Here is a 14,762-nt window from a genome sequence, read left to right on the forward strand (position 1 = left end):
TAGTTTGAGCAATAACTGCAGTGACTTCATATCCTGCCATCTTCATCATCAAAACCAAGTTACTCATTAACTACAAGTTAATAGAAACTGCTGTGCTGTGATAACTAATCATCTTTATATAAATGAAAATTGCATTGAAATAAAGCAATATTTTTTTCCTTAAGGGGCAGCTTTCAGCCTTGGCACCTGAGCTTCCTATCAATTTTGTTTGTGTATCTCCAGGGGCTCTGGACGCCAACCCAGCAGTAGTTACTTAAAATGAACTTTGCCAAAACTATCTGTAACTCTGATTTAATCCTACAGGTATGTAACAGAATTTGTAAACCTAGGCAATGTTTCAGCCCTTCGAACTTTCAGAGTCTTGCGAGCTCTGAAAACTATTTCTGTAATCCCAGGTAAGAAGAAACTGGCGTAAGGTGGTAGGCCCTTATATCTCCAACTTTTCTTGTGTGTTATTGTGTTTGTGTGTGAACTCCCCATTGCAGATATGTGACAGAGTTTGTGGACCTGGGCAATGTCTCAGCGTTGAGAACGTTCAGAGTTCTCCGAGCATTGAAAACCATTTCAGTCATTCCAGGTGAGAGCTAGGTTAAACACCGAGGCTGACTTTAAACCTACCCTAATAATATTGGAGTTGCAAACCCACCATCGGCCTTGCTGCTTATTATTCAGGTCTGCCACATTCAAGAATGCCAAAGAGTATTTCCGTGTTAGTTCGGTTCCTTACAATGTTGGCAATTTCAATTTATTCATAAAGTCAGCCTCTGAGTTTAACAGAAAGTTGCATGAGACATCGACATCTCATTGATGAGTGTTGTCGTAACCCCTCTCTTGCATTTAAGATGTATGTCTTCTCTCCTGCATCCTCATAAAGCTTTGCTCTCAACGGCTTTACTAACTGCCTTGTATTTTACCACGTGCTCGAGATCTATTTCGAAAATAGATCATCCTTTATAAAAGAGGAAAGGTTATGGGGCAGCATGTGCGTGGCATGGGATCTTTACAGCCCTGAAATTCCCTTTGCCTTTTAATCACCGCTTCCGGCAGGCTGGCATAAAAAATGGGTTGGGAGAAATATCTTTATAAAACACAGTGATTGAAAGAAAAAGTATCAACAATTGAGTTTCCTACATGTTTGTGGCAATATATCACACAGACAGAACTTCCTGAAGATTGGTGGATAGAGGTTCAGAGCCCTCTGGCAGCATGATGTTCATATAGAAACTCAGCCCTCCATCTCTTCCCAAGTCATGAGGCTGTCCATAAAGCTTCGATGTCCATGTAGCTGAGCTGCCATTCATGGGCTATGTAGAATGTATGCCTCTACTAAGAAGAAATCTTGTCACATATCACACTATCCCTCAGCTGACATATAGTTCTCTCTCCAAAGGTTTAAAGACCATCGTGGGGGCCCTGATCCAGTCGGTGAAGAAGCTGTCTGACGTCATGATCCTCACGGTGTTCTGTCTCAGTGTCTTTGCTCTAATCGGGCTGCAGCTGTTCATGGGCAACCTGAGGAATAAATGCTTGCAGTGGCCCCCGAGTGATTCTGCTTTTGAAACCAACACTACTTCCTACTTCAACAGCACAATGGATTCCAACGGGACATTTGTGAATGTAACAGTGAGCACGTTCAACTGGAAGGATTACATCGCAGATGACAGTAAGAAACATTGCCTTAGGGTCGCAGAGGAAGTTTTCAACTATAAACAATTCAGACTCTATGCGCGAAGCCACTTTCTAGGTAGACTTTATTGGTGAACTTTTGGAAATAACATCAATAACTCTTTTGGAAATAACTCTGATGAATTCTTTACAAATTTTATTGCAAATAAATCTATAATAATATTGGGGTGGGGGAGTGCACCTGTGTAAAACAGCACATACAAAGAGGTCAGAGGAATTATGGGAGTCAGTCTCTCTGCCATGTGTGTCCTGGGGATCAGATTCGGGTCCTCAAGGCAAGAAGCAAACATGTTTATACACAGAGTCATCTCATTGCACCAGCCCCCAACTCTACTGTGTTTTAAAAGTAAATAGAATTTCATATGAAATCAAATTGATTATTTTTATATCAACAGGCCACTTTTATGTTTTGGATGGACAGAAAGACCCTCTGCTCTGTGGAAATGGCTCCGATGCAGGGTAAGAAAGACATAACAATAATAACAACAGTAATAATTAAGATGTGGAAATTTTATTTTAAAATGGTGGGAGAAGCTGGGCGGTGGTGGCACATGCCTTTAATCCCAGCACTTGGGAGGCAGAGATAGGCTGATCTCTGTGAGTTCGAGGCCAGCCTTGTCTATAAGAGCTAGTTCCAGGACAGGCACAAAAGCTACAGAGAAACCCTGTCTCAAAAAATCAAAAACAAAAACAAACACAGAAAGATGGGAGAAATGCCTTATGTGTAAATAATAAGAGTGGCTACCTCTCTAGGAAGTACAGTCTTTGAACCATAGATGATCGTGGTAAGAGCATTTGTAAAATTCTTAGAAAATAAACAGCCACACCACCACAAGGCTAGACAGAGAGCCAACTAATTAGAAAACACACTTACACAGAAATCTGCAAGTTACTATTTTCGTCAGCTGTATACATAAATCAGTCTAAACTGGAAACAGCCAAGGTGTCTTTGCATATCTAAATAAACACATAAACTGTTGTAAGCACATATAATATAATATTGTTAAGTGATAAATGAATCTGAAAATAGTGTTCATAAGTGAGAAAGGAAAAAAAATCAACCCAAAAGAGCTACACACTCCCAAGATTATATTCACACGATGTCTGAAGAGGACAAACCAGCAAAGATGAACAAAAGATCAGAGTTTAAAAGAACTCTGGATGGGGAGTGAACTAGGTGAAGAGCACAGTATATTTAAGGTGGGAACAGTGCTGTATATGATATTTATATATATGTATATAAATATACATATATATTAATATATATTAAGTATTTGTCAAGTCATGCAACATAGAGGGGAAAATAATTGATGCAAACTTTAAAACTCATTGGGAGATCTGGGGATCCCAAGATGAAGTTAAATAAAAAAAAACTATGACAAAAGAATTTAAAGAGAGCACAAATATTATGAAACTATCTCAAGAATGTGAGCTAAAAAAGAGAAGTGGGCAAAGGTCTTAACTTTAGGATATGAGCACAGTCTGTGACAGCAGAAAGGAGCAGTTGCCTAGCAATAAAGTGTTGCCCGCAGTAGCATGGATGGCCAATCCCAAAGCCCCTGTGCTATACACTGGTGTTGAGCAACAGAAAATGGAGAGGGATGGAAGGAGCCTGACTGCCCACTGGGAGAGTGACAGGCAAGTGTCAGGCAAGGTCTAGAATGGTCGTGGTGCTGAGGGTTTAGAGTCTGAGGTAGGGGATGCGCAGCTACATAGAAACACAAACAACTACATGTAGAGATATTTATCTGTTTATGTGTGTGCGTGCCGTAAGTCAGAATGCAAACAAGTACTTTCTCGTCCCATCACCTCAGGGGCCCAGAAGTACTGATAGCTCAGCAGCAATAAACACCGGTTGCCACCTAGACTTTGATTTCCGGTACTGTTCTCCTTAAGAGGAGCCAGGCGGTAGTGGCACACAACTTTAATCCCAGCACTTGGCAGGCAGAGGCAGAGACAGGAGGATCTCTGTGAGTTCGAGGCCAGACTGGTCTTACAAGAGCTAGTTCCAGGACAGGCTCCAAAGCTACAAAGAAACCCTTTCTCAAAAAAGCAATAAAGAATCGGGGCTACTTAGAGGAATGCCCAATTCTAGTGCTGTCTTGGGAATTAGAAAAAGATTAGTCGGATCTAGGAAGGCAGGAAAATGTCAGTGTCAACTACCTGGGATAGTAGGGTGCTAAGGAAAAACTGAGGACTTGTAAGTAAAGAGCATAGCTAAGGATGATGTACTGACATTAAGACCTGAGCATCATGATGCAGGACATTCTACTGTCATCATAGTTACAAAACTGAGTGTTTTAAGATGTGCGGTTATTTCAGACAACTCTACAGAACTGGCTAACAGACCAGCTCACTGACCTCCTTCCCATCTGCCGACACTCTCTCCTTAATTTTAAATTCTTGATTCTTCCCACTTGGTAAAGACTGCATAATGATGACATCGGGGCAGGGCAATATCTGGTTGCTATGCCATCACCTTTCCAAATGGCCATAAATTTGACTCCCCTGTTCTTCCGTTTTCTGCTGACGGCCCTTAACAAATTTCACCTGTGAGCAATCCGCTAAAGTGTTCTGGGAATGAAAGCCTCATCATAGATAATAACTTTGGCTTTTGACAATTCCTATGAAAAAGAGTGATGGGTGGGAACAGCTGCACTTCCTCTGACACCCCTACACTGTTTCTTTTTTTCCACAGACAATGTCCAGAAGGGTACATCTGTGTGAAGGCTGGGCGAAACCCCAACTATGGCTACACGAGCTTTGACACATTCAGCTGGGCCTTCTTATCTCTGTTTCGACTCATGACTCAGGATTACTGGGAGAACCTTTACCAGTTGGTATGAACCAAATTTATATGAGTAGGATTTGTGTTGATGAACTTATACAAATTCCAAGTATTGACTTATAACAGTCAGGGATATTAAGGTAGTAATATTAGAGTAGATGTACCTAGAATCCTCTCCCCTCTCCCCTCCTCCCCCCTCTTTTTCCTCTCCCCTCCCTATCTCTCCCCACTCCCATCTCTTTCATATAGAAATGCACATATGCAAACAATATAGGAAGTTTCTTAGATAAAAGGCCCTCTGCTATGGGCTTCATTCTGGAAGTATAGGTATCTAGGGCTAGATAACAAAAAACCATATTGAGAGTTTCTTACATGGAGCATTTACATTCATATATGTACATGAACATACACATATTATGGAAGTACATGTATGGAGAATTTCTTATGTGAAAGTCATTTAGCTGAATCTGTAGAAATTGGGGAAGCACACCATTTATAGAATTGTCCTGTATTAGGAACCCTTATAACATTACTTTGATATAGATCAAGCAAATATTATCTTGAAATGTTTTTATGTCAAATGACACAGCAGTCATACAGCTGATGATCTGATTGATATGTTAAGGTATAGGTCTTTGCTCATTTAACACCAAATATTACTTGGTCAAAAAGTAAGATATTAAAAAATCATTGATTTCCTGATATCTAGCTATTGTAGTCTGATTTTTATTTGGGGCTATTATATTAAAACATCAATTAAATTATTGTTTTTTTACACTAGACATTACGTGCAGCTGGGAAGACCTACATGATATTTTTTGTTCTGGTGATTTTCTTGGGCTCGTTTTATTTGGTGAACTTGATCCTGGCTGTGGTGGCCATGGCCTATGAGGAGCAGAATCAGGCCACCTTGGAGGAGGCTGAGCAGAAAGAGGCGGAGTTTCAGCAGATGCTGGAGCAGCTGAAGAAGCAGCAGGAGGAGGCTCAGGTATGAAGTGGCTGTCAGCTCTTCCTTGTTTTAGTTTCTTACTAGGAATCTTCAGCCGTCATGACTAAGCTAGAGCTGCCATTCTGTATTGTATGTAGCTATTGGCATCGGAAAGCTGCAAGATACTCAAAAATTATTCATAAAACTGGGGTCAAATAAACTTTTTACACATCATACATAGAGAAATTACTTAGTAGGTAGGAATGCATTGAGTATAAGACTTATTATGCAATATTTTCGTATTTCAACCGAGGTTAGGATTTAAGAGATATAATTGAGATTTCCAACAAACAATCTTGCATTCCAATAGAATACAACCTTCAAAGTTGTATTCTGAAGTTAATTCATCTTTAAAGTTTACGAGAAACCTCTGTGAGTGATTGCACCTCAGACTTCTTTGGGGTTTCTATATTACCAAGATAGTTTGTTGGTCAAATTAAGGTACCAGAAACACATCTGAAATCAAGGAAGGAGATTTTCAGTGCTGAAGTGTACTTAGTGACTGAGTAATGTAGATGTAGGAACTAAGGCTGTCGTAATTGGAAGAGATAGGAGGACAGGACTGAGTGGAAAGGTGCAGGGTGCACTCAAGAAGAAGGTCGTGGGCAGATGCACAGGAGCCTGACCCCTGTCTCTCACTGTTGCCCTTCCCAGTTCCCTTCCTCCTGCAGCTGATAACGCTTGGCATGGCTAGTCTTTGTGTAGGCCTTGCTGATAAGTTTCTTTGCTGTTATAATTTGTAGGTTTCAAACAACTAATGATGCAAAACATCCTTTTTTGTGGTTTTGCTTTTCTTCTGTGCCTTTCTTTCATGAAGTGAGTACTGAAATCTTCAGCTGCTTCATCCTCTTCCTTTCTGATTTTGTTTGGTTTTGTTTTCATTTTCCAGGTTGGTTGTTTTCTAAATTTTTTTTTTAAATTATGTGCATTTCCCACAGAGGACAGAGGAGTCAGATCTCCACGTAGGGGAACAGATAGTTTGGGTGCTGGGAATTGAACCTGGATACTCTAATAGAACAGCACACATTCTTAACCACTAAGTTATCCCTCTAGCCCAGTTGGTTGTTGTCTTACAGAGTCTGAGGTGGTTTTTATGCGCGATGGGTACAAGTCTGTGACATTTGCTAGAGCTGGTTTCCCACCTGATAATGGGTTTAAAGTAAATGTTTTTAATCTGATGAAGCAAAGCTTATTACTTATTTTTTCTTTTTTAGACCTAATGCTTTTGGTGTAGCATCTACACTACCTTTTAAATAAGTACTTTGGATTTCCCCTCGTATTGCCTCCCAAAGTTATATAGCTGTCTGCATTCCCTTGTGCCCGATGCCCATCATAAATAAATATGAACATGAAATGTTAGTTGTATGCATTCCGTTTTGTGTACATAGAAAGGTAACCATTTCAAAACCATTTAGGGAATCTCTGCTAAATTGATGTGCCACTTTTGTCAAAAATCAGTTGCTCAGCCAGGCGGTCATGGCGCACGCCTTTAATCCCAGTACTTGGGAGGCAGAGAAAGGTGGATCTCTGTGAGTTCAAGGCCAGCCTGGTCTACAGAGTAAATTCCAAGACAGCCAGGAGAAACTTCCACAGAGAAACTCTGAACTATTGTAGTTTTATAGTAGGTTTTATGGATGATCATGTTCCCGCTCTGTCTTTGGCTTGCTTTTCAAAGATATTTTGAGTCTTTGTAGCTCCAAACAAGTTTTAAAATAAGTTTCTCTATGCTGGATTGCATAGTTTCTCTATCACTGTCTTCAAGTTGATCTTTTGCTACACTTCCCAATTTGCAGTTTTTCCATCTTGGGTATTTTTCATATCAGACACTGTGGCTATCGCTAATTAATATTTTGAACATATACAGCATTTTTTCCTGTTTAAAGTTCTGAAAATCCTCAACTGAATTCTAGAAAATTTATTTGGGCTATCAATGGATATTTTTGCATTCCTGTAAAAATTCTTGGTCTCTGCCATGAGACAATTTTAACATGAATTAGCAGTTTGATGCTGTCATATCTTCAAGCATTTGAAAATTTGGCAGATAGGACCAAAGTAGTATTTAACATAAAGATGTTTAATCACCTACAATGGAGTGATGACCTCCCTAAATAATACCCAATGGCCTTTAAAATGAAGTGCTTGCTAGTGCAGATAGTCAGTACATGCATAACGTTGCATGAGTGGAGGGTGCTTTCTCACCTCAGAAAACTTCATCTCTCTCCCCATCTCCCCCTCTCTTCCCGCCGGACATACATACTCACACACCACAAAGTAGTCTCAGTACTCAAGGTGGATCTCAAAAGAGCTCCAGGGTTCTATCTTGCTTCTACCTTTCCTTATGTGCCTGTTCTGTGAACTGCAGCCACCTTGGTTTTCCTGTGGTCTCAGCTCCACCTCCTCCACTCCTGAAGTCTTCTTTTCTACTGTGCTTCCATCTAGGAGCCTAGGATCGTAATTTAGGACACTGATGGAGCTATTATGCTTTTCCGTTTCCCAGTGTTTTAGAACATCTTGACTAGAAGTCAGTGTCTCCAGAACAGTCATTTTATCTATTTTCCTATTGTTCTGATTGTTTCAGGAGAGAGCTCATCTGGCTCCTGCTAGACCTGCTGCACTAGAAATAGAGGTCCAACCAAAGTGCTTTACTAAAGGCTTTTTTTGGGTTTACTTTTTTTCAGATGAATATGTATATATATATATATATATAATTGAATTATTACTTGAATTAAAATGTATAATTGGAATTTATAGAATTAACACTTAATTTTTCAACTATTCTGAGTTGCTTGCAGATGATACATAGATAACATAAATAAGAATAAGTTTCTCCTGAAGTGCAGTCACTTTGGGGAAAAATAGACAAATTAAAAGACTGTAGTCTTTCAAACTTCAGAAATGCAATTCTAAGCTAGGTTTGGGGTATGTCTAACAAGAGTTTAAAGGAGCTGGTTGTCTACTTCATGGTGAAATCAGCTAAAATGTGTCATTCTCCACTCAGTAGCCCATTGTTGGACTGTAGTGGCCAAATCACCACGATTCTATAGTGCACTCACTTTTATTACCTGAAACATAGTTCGGAGAAAGGGTTATTTTGGGAGGAAGTCAGAGAACCAAGTCCAATTTTACTGATAACATGGTTAATATGGCTGGTGAACGGTGGGTGGAGAAAGGGAAAGAAGGCGCGGTGTACCGTAAGGCTGTGTGTGCCAAAATGAAGCCCAGGTCTCATCTACGGCCTAGGTCCCTTTAGGACTTGCCATCTAGCCAATGTCCTCACGAAACACAGCACGGCTTTCATTTTTTTACTCAATGTTTGTCAAAGTTCCTGTAGGTTTAATCATTTCTGTAGACGGGAAATGCACACAACACAGCGGGCTCGCCAAATCAAACGCCAGTTTTGAAAATGGAAAAAGCTAACATTAGTCAGAAATGTTCTGTCCTCAATCACTGTAATTGTACTTGATATTTAATTTGTGACCTTTAAATCTCCATATTATCCAGTTTAGCCTTCCCCAGGCTGTATAGGTCTACTGGCAAAATACTAGCGTAAGCTATAGGGTACAGTTTGAAATGATGACATTTAAGAGATGTAATATAAATTGAAGAATTATATAGTTAGTGCCTTATATCTTTGAACAGAGTTTCAACTTTATCCAACTTTTAAAATGGAAAAATTAGACATGAGGTTGTATTTTCAAGGACTTGTAATACAATATACACTATAGCATTTATTTTGAGTCATAGAGAAATGTCCTAAGAAAAGGTTACCTGCATAAACATTAAGCACTAACTGGCTATTTGTCATGAGAGGAATGCAGGATATTAGTTGTGAGCGATTGGCTATGAGTCTGGGTGAGCAGGACGTTGGTAGCACCGCGGAGCTGGGCACAAACAGGTGCATGGACATGAGCCACGGCAGGAAACATCTGCCTTTGGAGGAGTCAGGGGAACAAGTGACAGCTGTGAGCTGACAAGCGGCACGGGAAATGTGTTGTGTCGGAGGCCACTTGTGTTGCCGTAAAAAAGGAGTCTGTTTGGGTTTTGAATTGTTTGACCCGTTACTCAGAATAGGCAGGGAAATCGTGTCCTATGCAAAAAACAAACTCCAGAAGTGATTTCAATTGAATGATAGCTTCAGGACTGTGGCCAGAGACTCCCACCACTACTTCCTACGTTTTCAGGGACAAACAAAGCTATAAATGATCAGTGCTGGCAGTCCTGTGCTTGTGTCTGTACATAGAGAAAAGGAAAACTTTATTTGGACAGAACAAAGATACATATGTGTTCATATATTCAGATATATATATATATATATATATATATATATATATATATCAATCACATGCCTCTTCTGCATAACGCAGGATGGATAGCATTTAATCTGCTCTCAACAGGTGCTTTGTTGATTTCCTTTAGTGAACATACATAGTTATATTACGCAGCATCTTCGCTATTCATTTGTCATCATGGATGACTTAGGAAATGATGGATATCAAACATGAAAAATTGACGATCTTACACAGATTTACGAACACCTAAATACTGAGTTACCGGTTCAGTTACATGTGAGCATTGTCTCATAGCAATGCTTAAATCAGGGACCCTGCATGGGCCCAGCGCTCAATAATATCCATGTTATATATTCTGTATTGCTGACTCCAACACACAATTGTAAGACTCTACTCAGTATCCAACTGCCCACTGTGATCCCTCTGACCCAAAAAATGCTGCAAGATAGCGTGTTTCACTTTAAGGCTTTTTTATTTTAGTTAATGTAAAGTTGAAAAACAAAATGAAGAGAGCCTGCCTCTTCTTAGGGGAAAAAAAAAAAAAAACCAGAGCACACAGTGCTGACAAAATTCATTAAATGGGGTTTTCCTTTCTCTCCTCCGAATGCACACTGCCCTTACGCACACCGTTTCCACACAGCCTTCTGTGGTATCTGGAAAATCAAAGCTAAGCTGGCCCCCACCCTCTGCTAGGGTCAGGTGATTGACAGTAAGATGCCCTCTAAGGCTTTGCTCATCAAGTGCTTCCTGAGGACTTTCTGTGTCAGGGGGAATACCAGACACTGGAAAGAAAAAAAAACCCAATGCCTATGTGACTTACACTCCAAGAGGAAGATAGACAAAATGGCAGATACATTAGCGTTATCTATAGCTAATAATGACATATGTAAAAAGGTGACCAGTGTTTTCACAATTCCCTCCTTTCTACTCTGAGCTTGGGTTTCAAAACACGAACATATTTAATGAGCACTTGGCTCGAGACGTGCTGTGTTGTCCCATAGCCTCACTAAGTTGTGGTTAAATCATTTCAAGCCTAACAATATGATGCCTTTGGTGAAAATGCAAAATTCTCACTGTGTTTATACCACAGAGCTGTGTTTGTTTTATTGATGAAACGAGAAACTCAAAATTTTTAAGAACGCATGATGCTGAGATCCACAAAGAAAATATATGAGACGTTCTCATAATCTTAAGAACAAATCAGTAATTTGTTTATTGATAGTCTTATCGTTTATAACAATAGTACGAAATTTGTAAACATTTAAAATTTCACAGCTGGAAGTGCTGTGCAGCACTGTCTGGGATGAAAACACTTCAGAGGTGTCATCCAAGCCAAAGATGAGAAGGGACTGATTCGTCCACTTCCAGCTCTTTCATCTAAGGTACAATAGTCACACATTGAAAGTTTACTTTGGATTTACCAGGCTGGCTTCAAATTCTCAGTCCTCCTTCCTCTGCCTCCCAAGTGCTAGGGTTCCAAATGTACACCACCACATCCTGAACTTTACATGTCACAGAATTAAAAGCAAAGCAAACAAAGGAAGCAGGACCACACGCTTATTCACAACCACACAGAAGAAAAACGATCCCTCCGGGGAAATGGGACAGTGATCAGAGAGGTCTAGCTCCAAGGAAAGGGGTGCCCTTAAGGTAGACAGAGTTCTTTTAGGTCAGCAAATGTCTCCTGAACTGAAGCTAACCTCGGGAGAGTTTCATATTAAAGGCCAGTGCAGACAGTATACACCGCGCCGTTCTGGCCTCAATGCACTTTGTACTATGCCATTTAAAAGGTAAAACCTGTTGCTAAGTAAACCGGAGTGCAGAATTCACCCTCCCAGTTGATGGTCATCGGGCAGCACGCCTGCCTTTGCTCCTGCTTCCAGCCCTTTACTGCAAACATCTCTTGGCCTCCATTCTCAACAGGCGGTGGCTGCAGCCTCGGCGGCATCCAGAGACTTCAGTGGGATAGGAGGGTTAGGAGAACTTCTGGAGAGTTCTTCAGAAGCTTCCAAGTTAAGCTCCAAGAGTGCCAAGGAGTGGAGGAACCGGAGGAAAAAAAGAAGACAAAGGGAGCACATGGAGGGGAACCACAGAACCGAGGGGGACAGGTTTCCCAAATCGGAATCCGAAGACAGTGTCAAGCGAAGGAGCTTCCTGTTCTCTCTGGATGGGAACCGGCTGACGGGCGAGAAGAAGCTGTGCTCCCCTCACCAGGTACCGAGGTCTGAGAAGCAGTCTGCAAACCAGTGCATGTTTTTTTGGTAGACCTTTATGGTGTTTCCTTTGAGTGACAGGGTGCTGGCATCATCCAGTTATGTAAATTTATATCATCGGTTGTCTTAGAAAGGGTATTTGAAAAAAATAGGTCAGGCAATACTTTAAGAAATTGTCTTTAAATATTTCACAATTGCTTATTTATTTATTTATTCATTCATTCATTTATTTATTTATTTATTTATTATTTGGCATAGCCTTCTCTCGCCGGTTTCATTGGGATTGTATTGGTAGCTTCTGTTCAGTTTCCCCATTTTAAGAATGAATAAACCTGGCTTTTTTTATGAAGCTACTGCTTTGATTATAGGAGGTTATATTATAACATATAAATGAATCCTGGGAAGGAACGCCTCCTGATTTGCCTGTTTTCTTTAGTGTGAAAACTCTATACTTAGAAGTCTCCATTACCATGGTGGTACATACAAGGGAAGAATTACAATGTAGCCTCTCTTGAAGAGGGAACACTGAAGTCAGTTAATTAGGGATGCGAATTAAGGCCAACTATCCAATTCACAGTGCCAGTGTTAGCATCTTTGCTTTTTTTAATGTCAAAGACAATAAAATAGTTTCTTCTTTTTTAACTTAAACAAGGTCTGTTTAATACAAACAGTAAACACTATTGGAAACCGCAATAAGTACCATTTTGTTTTGAGGCTTATTTTATCTGTTTGAACTTTGTGTCCTATAAATTACAAACTTTCCTAATTTTATTAAATTTGCTCAAAAATTATACCCTAACATCAATGCTAAACAATCAATTTAAAGCAAAAACAAACAAAAACTGTAAATCAGCCAAAGAGTACTACATCCCTTAATTAAGGAACAATACTTTAATGAAATTAAGTGTGACAATCATACAATTTTACAAAAAGAGTGGCAACCACAAATTTTGCTTCAGTATAACTCTTGGTTATTTTCTTGTTTTGATTTTGTTTTCTTTTAGGCAGAATTTCACTATATCGGCAGGTCTATCCTTGAACTCACAACTTTAGAATTGAATTCGTTGTCTTAAAGAGCTATGCAAGCATTATATAAGAATCTCATGTAATTAAGGAAAAGTAAAAATTGATAACTTCTAATGAAAAAAACTAAAAAATGTTGAGTAGTTTCAATTATTTATGAAAGCACATGCATATTATTGACATTTGCATGACAATTGTATGTCTTTTGAAAATGGGATTATTTCCCTTCTTGTCTAAAACTTTCTATATTAGGTCCTTCAAGCAGTAAGTATTTATTAAGCACTGCTTTGGTTTCTTTTCCAGTAGCCAGTAGCTGTGGTAAAATACTCTAACAAAAGTAATGTAAGTCAGAATGGGTTTATTCTGGCTTATGGTTCCAGGTTATGTAAGGTCCATCGCTGCAAGGAAGGTAAACTGTCAGGAGCTCGAGAGAGGTAGTCCCTGGCTGCAGAGTCAAGAAAGATAGCCATGAATCGTATGCTCATCACCCACTCTTTTTTCCTTCAGTCTAAGATCCAGCCCATGAATGGTGGCTCTCATGCTTACTATTGGTATTCTCACCTCAATTAACCCAATTAAGATAATCCTCTACACTCAATACAGAGGCTCATTCCCTGAGGTGATCGAGAGTCTATTAATTTGAGAATTAGCATTAATCATCACAATTATCATTGATGTAACAGAAAGAACTCTAGATGTTGAAAATTCCTCAATGAAAGATTAGATCCCATTCACTGATATAATGGAGCTTTATTCTAAAGGTCGAATCAGTGGTCATATCAGAGAGGTCATAGTATTTGGTGTGGTGATGAGTACTGTGGGAGCAAGAGCCACATGATTGGAAATAAAACTTTAAATCAGATGGTTTGGAGGTGACATTCTCAGATTTGGAGGGGTCATGGGAAGGAACTACACAATGACGCTTCCTTCCAGGTCCAATGGAAGGGAAGTTTCAAAATCTTTATGTGACAATATGTCCACAACCCTCATAGAGCAATGAAGCTTGGGTGACTGGTGCTGAGGGAACCCCTGAAAGGCAGTGACAGAGGGGAGGTAGCTGGTAGTTGATATGTTAGCACTAAAAGCAAAAGCAGCATACAAATTTGAACAATTCATTTTGTGTTTGTAGATAGATGGATAAAGATGATAGATTTTGATGGAATAGATTGGTAGACAACTGGACTGATGAGCGATGAATCTACAAATCCAACTCAAAAAGAAGGCATCCATACAGGGCTCAAGCAGAACTAGCCAGAAACTCTTTGCAGTGATAGCTTTGTAGGCATCAAAGGTTTTGTCTTATAGAAATGAGAATAAAGACAGCAGGGGCAGCAAGCATAAGTGGACTGGGCATACTCTTCAAAACAATATTGCTCTTGAAAAGGTCAAAGCAGAGGGAACATAAATTATGGGCACCCTGTCCTTCTCTACTGGGGTGAATTTAAATGGTATTTTACATTTATTTCATTATTTACTTTTATAGACATAATACATAGTCATTGTGCAACCTTAAAAATTCGTTCAAAGTATATAATGGAAACTCCCGTCCCTCAGGATTTTGACTATGGTGTTTGGTCACATTGGGACCATTTATTTTTAAACCCAGAGGCTTATAGCTATAACCAAATATAGTTGCAGATGTATTTAAGTTGTGCTGTGGCTCAGATGAGTATTTCCAACCAATAGTCATTCAACATAGTCGACTCAAACACCTGTTAATTCCCTGGGTCTTCATCATTTTTCTCATCATCTAAACCACATTGGGTTTAGATCCT

The 14,762-nt window shown here is 39.6% G+C and overlaps 1 protein-coding gene across 7 annotated transcripts in view; it reads left to right on the forward strand.

The window, feature by feature from the left end:
- The window catches only part of Scn3a (sodium voltage-gated channel alpha subunit 3), an 80,324-nt gene that overhangs the window by 10,110 nt on the left and 55,452 nt on the right, over window positions 1–14,762 (forward strand). For 3 of the 7 annotated variants that reach the window (XM_038336052.1, XM_038336055.1, XM_038336057.1), the window contains exons 5-10: window positions 486–577; window positions 1,391–1,663; window positions 2,082–2,145; window positions 4,385–4,526; window positions 5,256–5,462; window positions 11,675–11,965. In XM_038336052.1, coding sequence (XP_038191980.1) covers window positions 486–577; window positions 1,391–1,663; window positions 2,082–2,145; window positions 4,385–4,526; window positions 5,256–5,462; window positions 11,675–11,965 — 1,069 coding nt within the window. Of the gene's footprint in view, window positions 1–303; window positions 396–485; window positions 578–1,390; window positions 1,664–2,081; window positions 2,146–4,384; window positions 4,527–5,255; window positions 5,463–5,991; window positions 5,995–11,674; window positions 11,966–14,762 lie in introns of all 7 variants that reach the window. The other 4 variants (XM_038336056.1, XM_038336058.1, XM_038336054.1 and 1 more) reach the window with 3 other exon arrangements.

This window comes from Arvicola amphibius, chromosome 7 (genome assembly GCF_903992535.2).
Source record: "Arvicola amphibius chromosome 7, mArvAmp1.2, whole genome shotgun sequence".
NCBI lineage: Eukaryota > Metazoa > Chordata > Mammalia > Rodentia > Cricetidae > Arvicola > Arvicola amphibius.